The sequence below is a fragment of the Aulostomus chinensis genome, chromosome 24 (genome assembly GCF_037954235.1).
Source record: "Aulostomus chinensis isolate RoL2024-O1b breed Wild chromosome 24, RoL_Achi_v1.0, whole genome shotgun sequence".
NCBI classification, from domain to species: domain Eukaryota; kingdom Metazoa; phylum Chordata; class Actinopteri; order Syngnathiformes; family Aulostomidae; genus Aulostomus; species Aulostomus chinensis.
The window spans coordinates 6,203,493-6,217,543 of record NC_141343.1 but is presented as its reverse complement, the minus strand read 5'-3'; the positions used below and the strand labels follow the sequence as shown (position 1 = coordinate 6,217,543).

At 44.2% G+C, this 14,051-nt stretch overlaps 1 protein-coding gene across 1 annotated transcript; it reads left to right on the top strand.

Annotated features, from left to right (window-relative positions):
- Positions 1 to 5,431: 5,431 nt before the first annotated feature.
- LOC147238501 (eukaryotic translation initiation factor 4 gamma 3-like) lies at positions 5,432 to 13,227 on the top strand. Its single transcript, XM_086197238.1, has 8 exons — positions 5,432 to 5,570; positions 9,185 to 9,406; positions 9,487 to 9,589; positions 9,670 to 9,740; positions 9,853 to 9,939; positions 10,029 to 10,110; positions 10,238 to 10,378; positions 10,491 to 13,227. The coding sequence occupies exons 1-8, from the start codon at positions 5,487 to 5,489 to the stop codon at positions 10,628 to 10,630; spliced, it is 930 nt and encodes a 309-aa protein (XP_086053364.1). The 5' UTR covers positions 5,432 to 5,486; the 3' UTR covers positions 10,631 to 13,227.
- Positions 13,228 to 14,051: the final 824 nt, after the last annotated feature.

The following is a 14,051-nucleotide window of genomic DNA, read 5'->3' as shown; positions in this document are numbered from 1 at the left end:
ATGGAGACGGAGGCTCCTGGAGCAGAGCTCACTGCTGCAGGCTGAGTCACGGTGATCTGACCTCTGGACCCTGGGGAGACACACAACCATCAAGCAGCTTCACCTCAGAGGGACGCATGTTGATAGAGGACAGCAGTTGGACCCTATGGACTTTACCTGTCAAGCAGCAGCAGAGGAGCGTCCAGACGAGTGTGGAGGTCAACACCATGTTTCTGATGAGGAGATTTCTGTGGCTTCTGTTGTGGTGACGGACAGCTGTCAGTCGTCCAGGGTTCAACTCTCAGGACTATAAAGTGTCCCGGAGCACTGGAGCATGGTGCTGCTGATGCAAAGTGTCTCTCTATGGAAATGTTCAGAGGGACTCCAGCAGAGACGTGGACGCTCTGATGCTGCTGCATCCATCCATACATCCATCAATCACTAGAGTATTGATCAGGATGTGTCGGAGCTCATTTTTAGGTGCTTTGACTTTCATGTTATGAGTACGGAGCCCTGGAGAGGCCAGATGTTGCCCCCACAGTGTGATTCATTTGCAGCCTTGTGATTTCTTAAAATTTTTGTATTTGTTCGTCAATTAACCTCATTAATTTTTGGTCATAAATGTATCTTGTTCCAAGTTCAGTATCAGTGGGAACAGCTTCTATCTCATGGCCTTGAATTGATGAATTGAGGGAACACGTTCAAATCTCTCCTTGGCCGCTCTGGGGCTCCGTAGCTTCGATGACTTCTCTTCATGTTCATGTCTAACATATTGATTCATGAATGTACAGAACATGAAGCCCAGACTTGTTGACCTGCTGCTGTGTTGTCAGGATTCAGTTGAGCTCAGACGTTTTACTACTGGCTTCTGATTCAAGTGGGTGTGTGTTTCACAGTCAGAGTCGTGTCTCTCTGCAGTCAGAGGTTTTTGTACGGCGCCTCAAAGAGTTTGTGTCACTGTGGTGGACGTGCGGTGGAGGAACCAGACTGGATGTTGGACGTAAGTTTCTGCTCAAACTGAGTAAAATGTTGCCCAGTTTTGTTGTAAATTCCATCTGGTAACATTTGCAGCAGAGTTTTTGTGTGATTTGAACAGTTTTTGTGTGTTGATTTTTTTAAAAATTCTCCTCCTTTAAAATGGAGAACAACTCCAAGAACATTTCTGTGCAAATTCCTGTCAGACTGCAATTGAACCACTTGAAGTGTAGAAATGATCAAATGTGTTTAACTTCAGTTTGAACTGTTTGATGGGTGATGATTGAAATCCACATCAAGAATAACGGACGCTTCTTTTTGAACACGTGAAAAGTTTTACACGGCTAATTCAACATATTTCATTTCATATTAAACCAACGCGGTTGATCCAGCTCCATCTGAAGAGAGTGAAGATGAAGGCGTTCCTATGGAGTAAATAAATAAGACAAAGACGTGAAGAGTGCAGCGTTACCACTCTCTAAAGCAGCCTCCTCCTCAGTGCTGTGTCTTTAAAGACTCTGATGACCTCACTGGGACTTCTCTGGATGTTTCTAGGGCAGACAGGAGAATGTCAGAGAGCCGTTCTTCTCCACACAGACTTCTTGGTTGTTTTTGATTACCAAGGCAGCTTGGTGCCTTGGCAGCCTGTGCAAAAGACATATAATTTCTTTACTTAAAAAAAAATATCATCCAAAAAGTAAAATCCTTCTTCTCATTTTTAAAGCTCATAGAAGGAGAATTCTAGCATAAAACTAACCTAAAGTGTGTTCTTGTATATTTTATTGTATTTTTATCATTTTGAATGATTGCAGGGATTTGGTTTTACAGCATCGAAATGAAATGATAATGGTTTCTCCCCTGTATGCCTTCTCATGCGTCTGTTCAGACATCACTTTTCTGAAAATCTTGTGCCACAAACTGAGCAGGGGAATGGTTTCTCTCCAGTGTGTGTTCTTGTGTGTATAGCAAAACTATTTCTGTAACAAAAACCTTTACTGCAGATTGAGCACCTAAAGGGATGCCCCTCCTCACTGACTTCTCTCTGAGATTCAGAAGGACCAAAGGTCACATTCCTAATGATTTCTGATTCTCTTTCAGTCTGTACTTTTTGCTCTTTTGAGCTGCAATGAGCTGCTTCCTGTCCTGGGCTGAATTTCTGAAGCAGATTCCTCCTTGAGCAGAAGTGTTCCTTGTGCTCAGAGGTGGCCGTGTTATCAGGTCTGACCCAATCATCCTCACTGACTTCATTATCAGGTTCAGAAGAGGCTGACATCTGGTCATCAGTCATGTATCTGGATCAACGTTGCTGGCTGGTTCAGGTTCTGGTTCTGGTTCTGGCCCTCCACTCTCTTCTTCAACAGCTTCTGTTTTCAGATGATGAATTGGGATGCTGGTCAGAGACTCTGCTTTCAAGTTCTCCTCAGTTTGACTCTGGTGAAGCTGTGGGAACTGAGGTTTCTCTTCTTCCTCTTCACTCTTCACAGGGACCAGAGTGAAGGGGAACGTGGTGATATCAGCCTCCTCCTGCCCTTGAAGCTGCCCTCCCTCCTCACTGGTCCAGAGCTCCTCTGACTCCTCTTTAATGTGTGGGGGCTCTTGGTCCTGCAACTCAGGGGGAACCTCTTCTTTAATCACCAGCAGCTGTTCCACATCTGCAGGACACAAACAGCAACATCAGAAATCTCTTCATTTGACTCTGAAATAGTGGAGCAACAGACAGAAACAGAAAGAAACTAAATGAAAAGAGACGTCCTGCTACTGAGGACCAGTCAGCAAACTGGGAATAGAAACGCTGGCTTCAGATGCTTGCATCAACGTTGTGTCACCAAGGTCAAAGGTCATAGGTCCCCTCTGCTGAATGTTTTTGTCCATTCATCATCACATCTGCTAGCTGATTAATTGGTTAATTTCTATGATCCTGCAGGAGAATGAGAGTTAAGTCACTCTAACCAGAGGTGAGTGCTGGATCACTGAGACCTGTACTGATGCTAAACATGTCAGCCCACCCAGGAAAAAACAGGAGACATCTGGGAAAAGAGCAAAGTCCACACACACACACACACACACACACACACTGCCTGATCCCCCCGCCTTTCACCTGATTCATTGTGAAATGTAGAACCACAGGACTAAAGAACTCTTTCCCTCTGCAATCAGACTCCTGAACTCCTAACAAAACTACCTCAGGACCCTACTTGACCTCTGCCTGCATCAACAATTCTTGTTTTTGCAATACTCAAATATTTTGCACAGCACTGTTTAATTGCACTGTTTCCTCACTTCTCTACTGTCACTGTTTATTGTAAATTTAAATTTATTTTTATATTCCTGATGTTAGGAATTCTGTGGGCAGCAAAGTAAGAATTTCATTTTGCAGGGAAACATGTTTCTATACTGTACACATGACAACAAACACTTTGAATCTTGAATCTTTGAATCTTGAGTTTGTGTTTGATCTTAGAATTCTTTCTTTGATCTCACCTTGATTTCTCAATGCATTTCTTTGTGGACACAAATTGTCTTTGATGTCTCCATGAGACAAAGACACAGAAGCTCAAGCTGCTGTTGAGGAGGCCCTGATCCTATAGTGGTCAGTCCTCTGTGTTGTGGCTGCAGCAGCCCTGGTTTGAATCTGGGTGAATCAGGTCCTCCTCAGTCCTGTTCCATATTCATGTGTTAATGATCCTCTTGTCTCTGTTCAGACCCTGATGATGTCAAGTTGGTGGGAGGAGCAAACCACTGTGCTGGTAGACTGGAGGTGAAACACCTGGGAGAGTGGAGAGCAGCAGAGACAGGCTGGTCCTGGACCCTGAAGGAAACAGCTGTGATATGTAGATGGCTGGACTGTGGTTCTGCTGTCTCAACACAGGAGAGAGACGAGTCCTCAGAACGACTCATGTGGTTCATCAACTCTGATTGTGTTCAGTCTACATCAACACTGAAGGAGTGTGTGAGGTCATGGAACTCTTCTCGCTCCAGGAAATCACCTGCTCAGGTAACATGATTGACACTAACAGTCATGTGACTGTGATCCAGGACAAGTTGACTTTGGTTGTTGACATGCACACAAACATTCCTCTATTATTCTGGCAATGATGAAACTCCAATGTTGTTGTTTTTAACCTTTATGTAGTCAGAGGAAACTCACTGAGAGTGACTCACATTTGCAGCAGCACTCTGATCACATTCACAGTCATTGAACACAAGCTGCTCCGTACTGCCTCTGAGAGCCTTGCTCAGGGGCGCCTCGGTGGTCTGAATGAGGGTGGCTGCTTCCTCCTACCAGTCCTGAGGATTGAACCAACAACCCTTTGGTCACAAGTTCACTTCTCTATCCTTCAGGCCAGTGGTTGTCTAACTCTTGAACTGAGTCCCTCCATGATGACCATGGAACAGTGTCATAGCGCCTCTGTTCAGCTGCATCAGAGGTGGACAGCATGTTTTCTCAGAGTGAGTCAGAGGCCAAACATCAGACAACCATAGAGAAACATGAAACACTGGTGCTGGAATACTTGATGAATCTGAACTTGTTTTCAAGTGTCTGTGTCAATCTGGTGAACTCTGAGGTTCCAGTGAAAAGATCCACTATTTGATCCTTTTAGGATGATATTGTGAGTTTGGGTCCTTGCTGTCATTGTTCTCTTCAAGTTCTTTGTTTTCAAAAAAGTAATCAAAGTTTCACCAGCCAGACAGAGGCGCAACGCTACAGGTTCTGGACTCAAAAGAGGATTTTATTTTAAGTCAGACAAGTTTTCTTTTGGCTCTAAATTTCGTGTCAAGATCGAAATAAATTGGGGGAAAAAATCAGTGCCATCAGAAGGAGAAGAAAAAGGTGGATTTTGAATAGCGATCCGGTTGAAACCAGTAATTTTGACTGATGTTCAATAAATCTCAATCATGTCAAAGCAAACAAAATCTGATCAAATATTTCTGATGTTTTCTTCTCCTGGGGTATCTCGCCAGTAGAGGGCAGCAAGAGACAGGTTTCTAGGTTTATTCTCTCGTATAAACAGACGTTTCAGTGAATGTTTGGTGATTAAAAAATGTTCCTGAAGGTGTGGAAAACCCACATCAACCCTGAATGAGCCGGTCTCTGATGATGGTATCAAAAGGACAGGACTGTCGTGCTGTGCGGTCTATTCAAATGTATTTGTATTCATTTCTATTAAATTCAGTGTGTAGAATCAGTATAATCAAACAATAAAACGAGGATATAAAAGTAAACATTTGACTTGCGGACGCCCTCAAATCTCCCACACATTGAGTTGAGTCCAGAGTTTTCAGTTGCACTTTTAAAAGTCGTCCAGCAGATGGTGCTGTTCAGAATCTGAGCCTCTTTATGTTAAGCCCCGCCCACTCCGCGGGTATCATTCAAATGTTTAAATTCTCATCGTTCCTTTGATGCGTCTGCGTTCGAAATCGAGAGTATAAGACCTGGAAGTGACGCAGCATTCCTCAGTCGGCCGTTGCTGGCGGCAGTGACAACCAAACTCTGTACTCGGCACCGTTTTGCACTGAATTTTGGACCATTAATGGCTTTTTCCTGCACTGATTTCCGTCTGAAGACCAACCAGAATGTGTCCCTGTTCCGATACAAGGCGGGAGAGTGCGTCCAGGTGAGTCGACCGCAAATGTAGGCGCTTGTACCTTTGAAGGTGAACGCAACAATTCGAACAACCTTTAGCCATGGCACTGCTAGCAAGTTCTAGTTCAAGAATTGTCAATGAAATGAAGGTGGAGGAAAACGCTGCATTGTTTCGGGGGGAAATATACGATTATTAGTCAGTTGAAGTTATGATAACCTGCGCTAATCTAACCTATGTGAACAATTACGTTAACCTGCGCTAATCTAACCGATGTGAACAATTATGTTAACCTGCGCTAATCTAACCTATGTGAACAATTGTGTTAACCTGCGCTAATCTAACCTATGTGAACAATTGTGTTAACCTGCGCTAATCTAACCGATGTGAACAATTATGTTAACCTGCGCTAATCTAACCTATGTGAACAATTGTGTTAACCTGCGCTAATCTAACCTATGTGAACAATTGTGTTAACCTGCGCTAATCTAACCTATGTGAACAATTGTGTTAACCTGCGCTAATCTAACCGATGTGAACAATTATGTTAACCTGCGCTAATCTAACCTATGTGAACAATTATGTTAACCTGCGCTAATCTAACCGATGTGAACAATTATGCTAACCTGCGCTAATCTAACCTATGTGAACAATTATGTTAACCTGCGCTAATCTAACCTATGTGAACAATTGTGTTAACCTGCGCTAATCTAACCGATGTGAACAATTATGTTAACCTGCGCTAATCTAACCTATGTGAACAATTATGTTAACCTGCGCTAATCTAACCGATGTGAACAATTATGCTAACCTGCGCTAATCTAACCTATGTGAACAATTATGCTAACCTGCGCTAATCTAACCTATGTGAACAATTGTGTTAACCTGCGCTAATCTAACCGATGTGAACAATTATGTTAACCTGCGCTAATCTAACCTATGTGAACAATTATGCTAACCTGCGCAAATCTAACCTATGTGAACAATTATGTTAACCTGCCCTAATCTAACCTATGTGAACAATTATGTTAACCTGCGCTAATCTAACCTATGTGAACAATTACGTTAACCTGCGCTAATCTAACCTATGTGAACAATTATGTTAACCTGCGCTAATCTAACCTATGTGAACAATTATGTTAACCTGCGCTAATCTAACCTATGTGAACAATTACGTTAACCTGCGCTAATCTAACCTATGTGAACAATTATGTTAACCTGCGCTAATCTAACCTATGTGAACAATTATGTTAACCTGCGCTAATCTAACCTATGTGAACAATTACGTTAACCTGCGCTAATCTAACCGATGTGAACAATTATGTTAACCTGCGCTAATCTAACCTATGTGAACAATTATGCTAACCTGCGCTAATCTAACCTATGTGAACAATTACGTTAACCTGCGCTAATCTAACCTATGTGAACAATTATGTTAACCTGCGCTAATCTAACCTATGTGAACAATTATGTTAACCTGCGCTAATCTAACCTATGTGAACAATTACGTTAACCTGCGCTAATCTAACCTATGTGAACAATTATGTTAACCTGCGCTAATCTAACCTATGTGAACAATTACGTTAACCTGCGCTAATCTAACCTATGTGAACAATTATGTTAACCTGCGCTAATCTAACCTATGTGAACAATTATGTTAACCTGCGCTAATCTAACCTATGTGAACAATTACGTTAACCTGCGCTAATCTAACCTATGTGAACAATTACGTTAACCTGCGCTAATCTAACCTATGTGAACAATTATGTTAACCTGCCCTAATCTAACCTATGTGAACAATTATGTTAACCTGCGCTAAGCTAACCTATGTGAACAATTATGTTAACCTGCCCTAATCTAACCTATGTGAACAATTATGTTAACTTGCCCTAATCTAACCTATGTGAACAATTATGTTAACCTGCGCTAAGCTAACCTATGTGAACAATTATGTTAACCTGCGCTAATCTAACCTATGTGAACAATTATGCTAACCTGCGCTAAGCTAACTCTGGAATAAACGCCACCTGTTAAATAGCTTATAACAAAATACACCACTGAATGTTTGAATCTCTTTGCTTTTTGTTTTTCCTGTCCTTTGACCTGGAGAGTAAATTGTGAAGATTAGCAGCAGAACATTGAGGAAAGTGAACATCTGCATTGATGCTGTGGGTCTTGAGAATCCTGTTAATTTAATTGGGTGGTAAAAGTTGAGATTGATGATGAAGGCTTAGTTTCCTGAAGCTCCAAACAACCAGAAGAATCATTATCAAGGGATCGTCTCTCAGTAGATCAGCTCTTGTTTGTTCTAATAATTCAAGTGAGGTGTTGTGCACCCTAGAAAGGTTGATGCTGACCCGTTTAGCAGTAATTATTAACGGGTGACAAGTTAAAGGTACTCTCTGTACACCACCTCACTCTCTCTGTACACCACCTCACTTGGTTCAGTGATCCGCTCCCATGGCTTCTCCTTCTCCTACCACTGTTATGCTGACGACACTCAGCTCTTCCTCTCTTTTCCACCTGATGACACAACGGTCTCAGATCGTTTATCAGCGTGTCTGGCTGATATCTCCACATGGATGGAGGAACGCCACCTTCAACTGAATCTCTCTAAGACTGAACTTGTGGTCTTTCCAGCTTGTCCATCTGTTCAGCCTCAGGTCACTGTCCAACTTGACTCGAGCCTACTTGCACCCACAAACTCAGCCAGAAACCTGGGTGTCATGATTGATGACCAGCTGACCTTTAAGGTTCATGTGGCCTCAGTTTCTCGGTCTTGCCGTTATGCCCTCTACAACATCAGGAAGATCAGACCCTTCCTGACCCAACAGACCACACAGATTCTGGTTCAGGCTCTTGTCATCTAATGCATTGACCACTGCAACTCTCTTCTGGCAGGCCTCCCTGCAGGCTCATTCAAGCCTCTGCAGATGATCCAGAATGCAGCAGCACGTCTGGTCTTCAACCAGCCCAAAAGGGCACATGTCACCCCGCTGCTGGTTTCTCTTCACTGGCTTCCAGTGGCAGCCAGGATCAAATTCAAGGCACTTCTCTTGGCTCACAAAACAATCACAAGAACGGCTCCAGCCTACCTGGAATCCCTGATCCAAGTCTACTCTCCTTCTCGCCCACTACGCTCTGCATGCCAAAGACGCCTGGTGCTTCCAGCCCAGCGCTGCTCCAAATCTCTAGCCAGACTCTTCTGTTGTTCCCCAATGGTGGAACGAACTACAGAACTCTGTGTGTTCTGCTGAGTCCCTTTCTACTTTTAAGAGACAATTGAAGACTCAATTGTTCAGAGAGCACCAAGGCACTGAACCTGACTCTTCTCCTCTTTGTCCTGTGGGGTAGAATCAGTCAGAGGGTCCAAGACCCAGCACTTAGTGATTATGTAGCACCAACTGTGAGGGGGCGACACTTCTTCTGCCACTAGATGGCAGTACCTGTGACCAAATCACAACTGAAGCACTTTTGCGCTTCCTATGGAGTTCTCCTTAATTAAGTCTGAATTCTTGCTTGTGTTGTACGTCGCTTTGGACAAACGTGTCTGCTAAATGAAATTGTAGAATTGTAAAGGAAAAACAAACATGGCTGCTGGGACAGATATGACATGGTTCATAACCTGCTCCTCCTCTGTGCTGCAGGTGAACTTGACTCCCCCTCAAGAGGTCCAGGGGCTGAAGAGAACTGGTCCAGAGAGAGAGACCTTGAGGGACTGCTCCAAGATCCAGCAGCAGCAGGGTGGAGGCAGACGTGGAGGAGCCATGGGGCACCCTTCCAAAAATGGAGATCGGTGGCGCAGCCCACCTCGTGATGAGAGGCAGGAGCCCCAAAAGAGAGAGGACGCCGCCCGCAGCATCCCAACGGTAAAGTCCCAGTCATTTTCACCGCCCGTCCTGGCTGAAGTCTTGGTGACTGAACTTGAAATCGCATGTTGTTTTGCTAGCCTGCTGCTGGGGCAAGGAGCCGAGGGGACACGTGGGGCCGCTGGCGACCCTCCCGCCGAGAGTCCAACTGGAGGGACGGGCGTCGTAGCGCCGACGTCACAGGTAGGAACTTTCAGCTAAAGCCTCTATCTCACATGATGGGAACTGAACTTCAACCCCTTATTGTCTTTCTTTCCCTCCAGTCAAGCGTGGACGTGGCCACCTGTCCCCTGCTGCTTCATCCAGGGACCTGACCAAGTGTGTCAGGAAGCAGGTCAGCAGGCTGTCTGGGGTTCATGCTCCGATTACTTCTGTTGGTGACTTGGTTTGTTGGATCGGCGAGTTGCCGAAGAGCGTTTTGAAACTGATTTTTAATGGTCTTTCAGAGCCTCACCACCAGAGAGATGAGGCAGCATCTGGACAGGCTGCTGAGGGACGAGGCCAGCAACAAGCAGATCTGGGACTGGGTGCAGGTGTGTGTTTTCTGGTTGTGGGGTGACGGGACCACATCGGTCTGTTGGTCAGTCATGGTGAACCTGGATTGTCCTCTTCTCTCTTTCAGGCCAACCTGGATGAAAGCCAGACCGCTTCTGTGGAGTTCCTCAGAGCTTTGATGACGACTGTGTGCAGGTCTGCCGTCGTCGGTGCGTGGGACTCATCTGTTTTGTTTGGTTTTTTGACTGTCCTCATATTCGGTTCTGGGTCGTGACCCTGCTGACATGGAATTGAATTCTCATAGAAGTTTTCCACCGGTTTATCTGCTCATTTCAGGCGAGCACAGCAACTGTCTGGATGCAGGACGGCTGACTAAGAGAGTCAGGCTTCTCAAGAGGTTTCTGACCGATGGACCCAAACAACTTCAGGCCCTCTTGGCCCTCCAGCAGCTGATGGCAGAGATGCATCACCCCAAAAGTGAGCGTTGACCTCCTGACCTCCCTGGAGGGTGGGATGAGTCTTGTGCTTTGGCTCCAAAGCCCCTAAATCAGTCCATGATAAAAGCTGCCGTGTTGTTGCGTCCCCGCAGTGCTGCTCCTGACGGTCTTTGACGTCCTCTTTGAAGAAGATGTCATTTACACCGAGGTCTTCCTCAAGTGGCGGGGAAGTGACGGTGCAGAGCAGCGAGCCTTGGAATCCGTGCATCTCTTCTTCACCTGGCTGGGATAAGTTGAAGATGATGGCCCCCCAAGTCCTCACCGGGGCCCCAGGGGCTGCACAGGCTGCTGGAAGGAGCCGAGGACAGTTTAGCCTGAGAGGCTGAACCACTGAGGTGAACCATGAGAACGACTGGAGCCTCTTTTCATCTTTTTAAATGCTTTATGAATTTAAAAAAAAAAATTCTAATTGATTGTGTTTTAAATGGTTTTTGTCCTTTTTTTTTTAAATCAAAAATTGTAACTTTATTCTCAGCTTTAATGGATCCAGATGGTTTTTGTGGTTTTTTTGTGTTTTTTGTGGTTTTTTTTTTTGAAAGGGAGTTTGTTTGAGAGAAAATAACTTTGATACCTCGAAAAAAGCTCCCGTCCACTGTCTGTCTGGCTGCTCTCAGGTTTTCTTCCAACCTCGGCCCTTCACCTGGTATAAATCCACATGTGCTTCGATGTTCATGTTCCACATGTCGATATTTGCAGACATGCGTTAGGTTTGTGTCTGTTTAGAGACTCTTGGGCTAAATAACCGTCCCATAGGTTTTCATCAGTCTGAATCAGTTTAAATCCATCCACACTTTGATGTGTTCATCAGGGAAATATCTATATAGAAATGTGGACCACCATCAGGTACGGATCTAAAAGCTTTATTTAAAGTCTCAAAGGTGACGCCAAATCCTCCAGGCAGAGACACTCAGTCAAAAGCATCATGGGATATCTGCTGACTTGGACAAAAACCATGTTGACCAATGTCCCAAAAATATCGACATCCAGATGTAAACTTGTTGAATGTCTCTTTCTAGATCTTCACCTGCTGATTATCTTTCTAGACAAATACCTGATCACCAGCTAAATACCTGAGGAACATGATGGAGATGTGTGTGTACCTGATGATGATCTACGGGTACAAAGATATCTACCTGATGAATAGAGAGAGACGACACTGGACACCTGAGAGAAATCAGAATAAATCTCAGAGCGGTGGAGGGAGATGGTTGGTGGGAGCTTTTATCGATTTTATTTGTTTTTATTTCATTAATTGTATCCTGTTTTTCATGCTTTTTTTATCTTTGGGTTTTGTTTCTTTTATTTGAAAATTGTGATGTTCACCTCTGTTTTAACAATGTTTTTTCTTTAGACTTTTATTTATTTTAAATTGTGATTGTAGATTTTAATGTGTGTATTTTTTGTCTATCTATATAGATACAGATACAGTTCTCTATCTATATGGATATCTATACATATAGATATATATCTATATGTATAGATTTATATCTACTCCTCCTGGAACCGTCACCTTACCGTGGTGGAGGAGTTTGAGTGCCCTCATGACCCTAGGAGCTGTGCTGTCGGGGGCATTTTGCCCCTGGAAGGGTCTCCCAAGGCAGACTGGTTCTTGGTGAAGGGCCTGACAAAGAATGGTTCATAAGACCCACAGGAAGAGGGCCAAGAGACTGAGTACCTGGCCCTGAGGGTTACCAGGGCCCCGCCCTGGGGTAGTGGCCCATGGGCGAGCTCCTGGTGGCCATGCCCTTGCCCGTGGGGTGGGGCTGTGCCCAACCTGAGCTGCATACATGGTCTAGTCCCCCCATGGGCCCACCACCTGCAGGAGGACCCAGAAGGGTCTGGTGCAGTGTGGATCGGGCAGCAGACCAAGGTGGGGGCCTTGGTGGTCTGATCCCTGGTGATGGAAGCTGGCTTTTGGGACCTGGAATGTCACCTCTCTGGTGGGTAAGGAGCTGGAGGTGGTGGAGGAGGTGGAGCGTTCTTGGCTAGACATAGTCGGCCTCACCTCCACACAGTGCTCCGGCTCCTGAACCCAAGTCCTTGAGAGGCGTTGGACTCTCCTTTGCTCAGGGTGAGAGGGTCGGGGTGGGCTTTCTGATAGCCCCCAGACTCTGCCTGTACATTGGGGTTCACCCCAGTGGATGAAAGGGTTGCTTCCCTGCCCTTTGGGGTCGTCAAGGGGGTCCTGACTCTTGTCTGCAGGTGTGTGTGTGTCAAATATATACATAAGAATTAAAAATGTCTGCTTTTTTTGTTATTGCAGCCTTTGTTTTCATGTGCCTTCTTTTTCCTGTTAACTTTTGTTTTTTGTTCTGAATTTTCTTTCTTGTAACCTGTTTTAATGTGTCTAAATGTTTTTTTCCAATTGTTTTTTTTTTTTCACTGAAAATTGATGATCTTGATGAAATGTTTTGTGTTCATTGAATTACAAATAAAAAAAATCAAATTAAAACAATGTTTGTGTTTTGTTTTTTTTAATCTGGGAAAATAGAAAACTGTCAAACTCCTGGACTGAAAAGAACAGGTCTGGATTGTGTGCATCACTGTGTTGGTGTGCACTGATGTGGTGTCACGTATTACAAAGTGGGAAGATTCATGTCTCTTGGTCCGAGTGTTCTGGTCGTGAGAGTCGTTCAACAACCACACATGTTGAGAGTTTTAAACAGATCCTAATTATCTCTCACTGAGGGAGAGTCTCCCAGTTATTTTCTCCTCTCGCTCTGAACGTCCTCAACAAAATGTCACCGACTGAATTTTTGTACAAAGAATTCGGACAGGATGTGGAGGAATACTGCATTTAAATCAGATGAAGATCGTGCTGAGAGAAGAGGAACCTTTTTCTCAGGTTCTTTTATTTAATCTTAAATGATCCTCTGTGGATGAAAAAGAAGCAGAATTGTTTTTTCCAATTGAGTTCTTCCTCCGGGGGGTCTTGCCAGTAGAGGGCAGCAGCAGGTCGCTTAACTAAAATAAAGCAGAAGAAGACGCCGGCGCTCGCCAATCACACGGCTTCACCGCGACGTTTAATTACAACAAACGAGGGAGTCGCTATTTTCAGTTGCTCAAAAAGAAATCCAGCGGCACTGAAAAGAATCGTAAACACTCCTGGACGCAGTGATGATCGATGAGGCGTCAAGAAGCGTGTCGACACAATGACGCACTGTTGATACTGCGATACTGAATACTGACACCTGCTGGACTTTAAAAATCCCTGCAGGCAACCTGAACTGACACCGATTTGATGACCGAGGATCAGAGCCTCAACAGCAGCTTGAGCTTCTATGTCTTTGTCTCATTGAGACATCAAAGACAATTTGTGTCCACAAAGAAATGCATTGAGAAATCAAGGTGAGATCAAAGAAAGAATTCTAAGATCAAACACCAAACTCAAGATTCAAAGATTCAAGATTCAAAGTGTTTGTTGTCATGTGTACAGTATAGAAACATGTTTCCCTGTACAATGAAATTCTTACTTTGCTGCCCACAGAATTCCTAACATCAGGAATATAAAAATAAATTTAAATTTACAATAAACAGTGACAGTAGAGAAGTGAGGAAACAGTGCAATTAAACAGTGCTGTGCAAAATATTTGAGTATTGCAAAAACAAGAATTGTTGATGCAGGCAGAGGTCAAGTAGGGTCCTGAGGTAGT

Bases quoted from the DNA above. Each gene is read 5' to 3' on its own strand.
- LOC147238501 (XM_086197238.1), top strand. From the start codon at position 5,487: ATGGCTTTTTCCTGCACTGATTTCCGTCTGAAGACCAACCAGAATGTG. The intron at 5,571-9,184 runs GTGAGTCGACCG...TCTGTGCTGCAG, and splicing joins AGGCGGGAGAGTGCGTCCAG to GTGAACTTGACTCCCCCTCA. The intron at 9,590-9,669 runs GTAGGAACTTTC...CTTTCCCTCCAG, and splicing joins TCGTAGCGCCGACGTCACAG to TCAAGCGTGGACGTGGCCAC.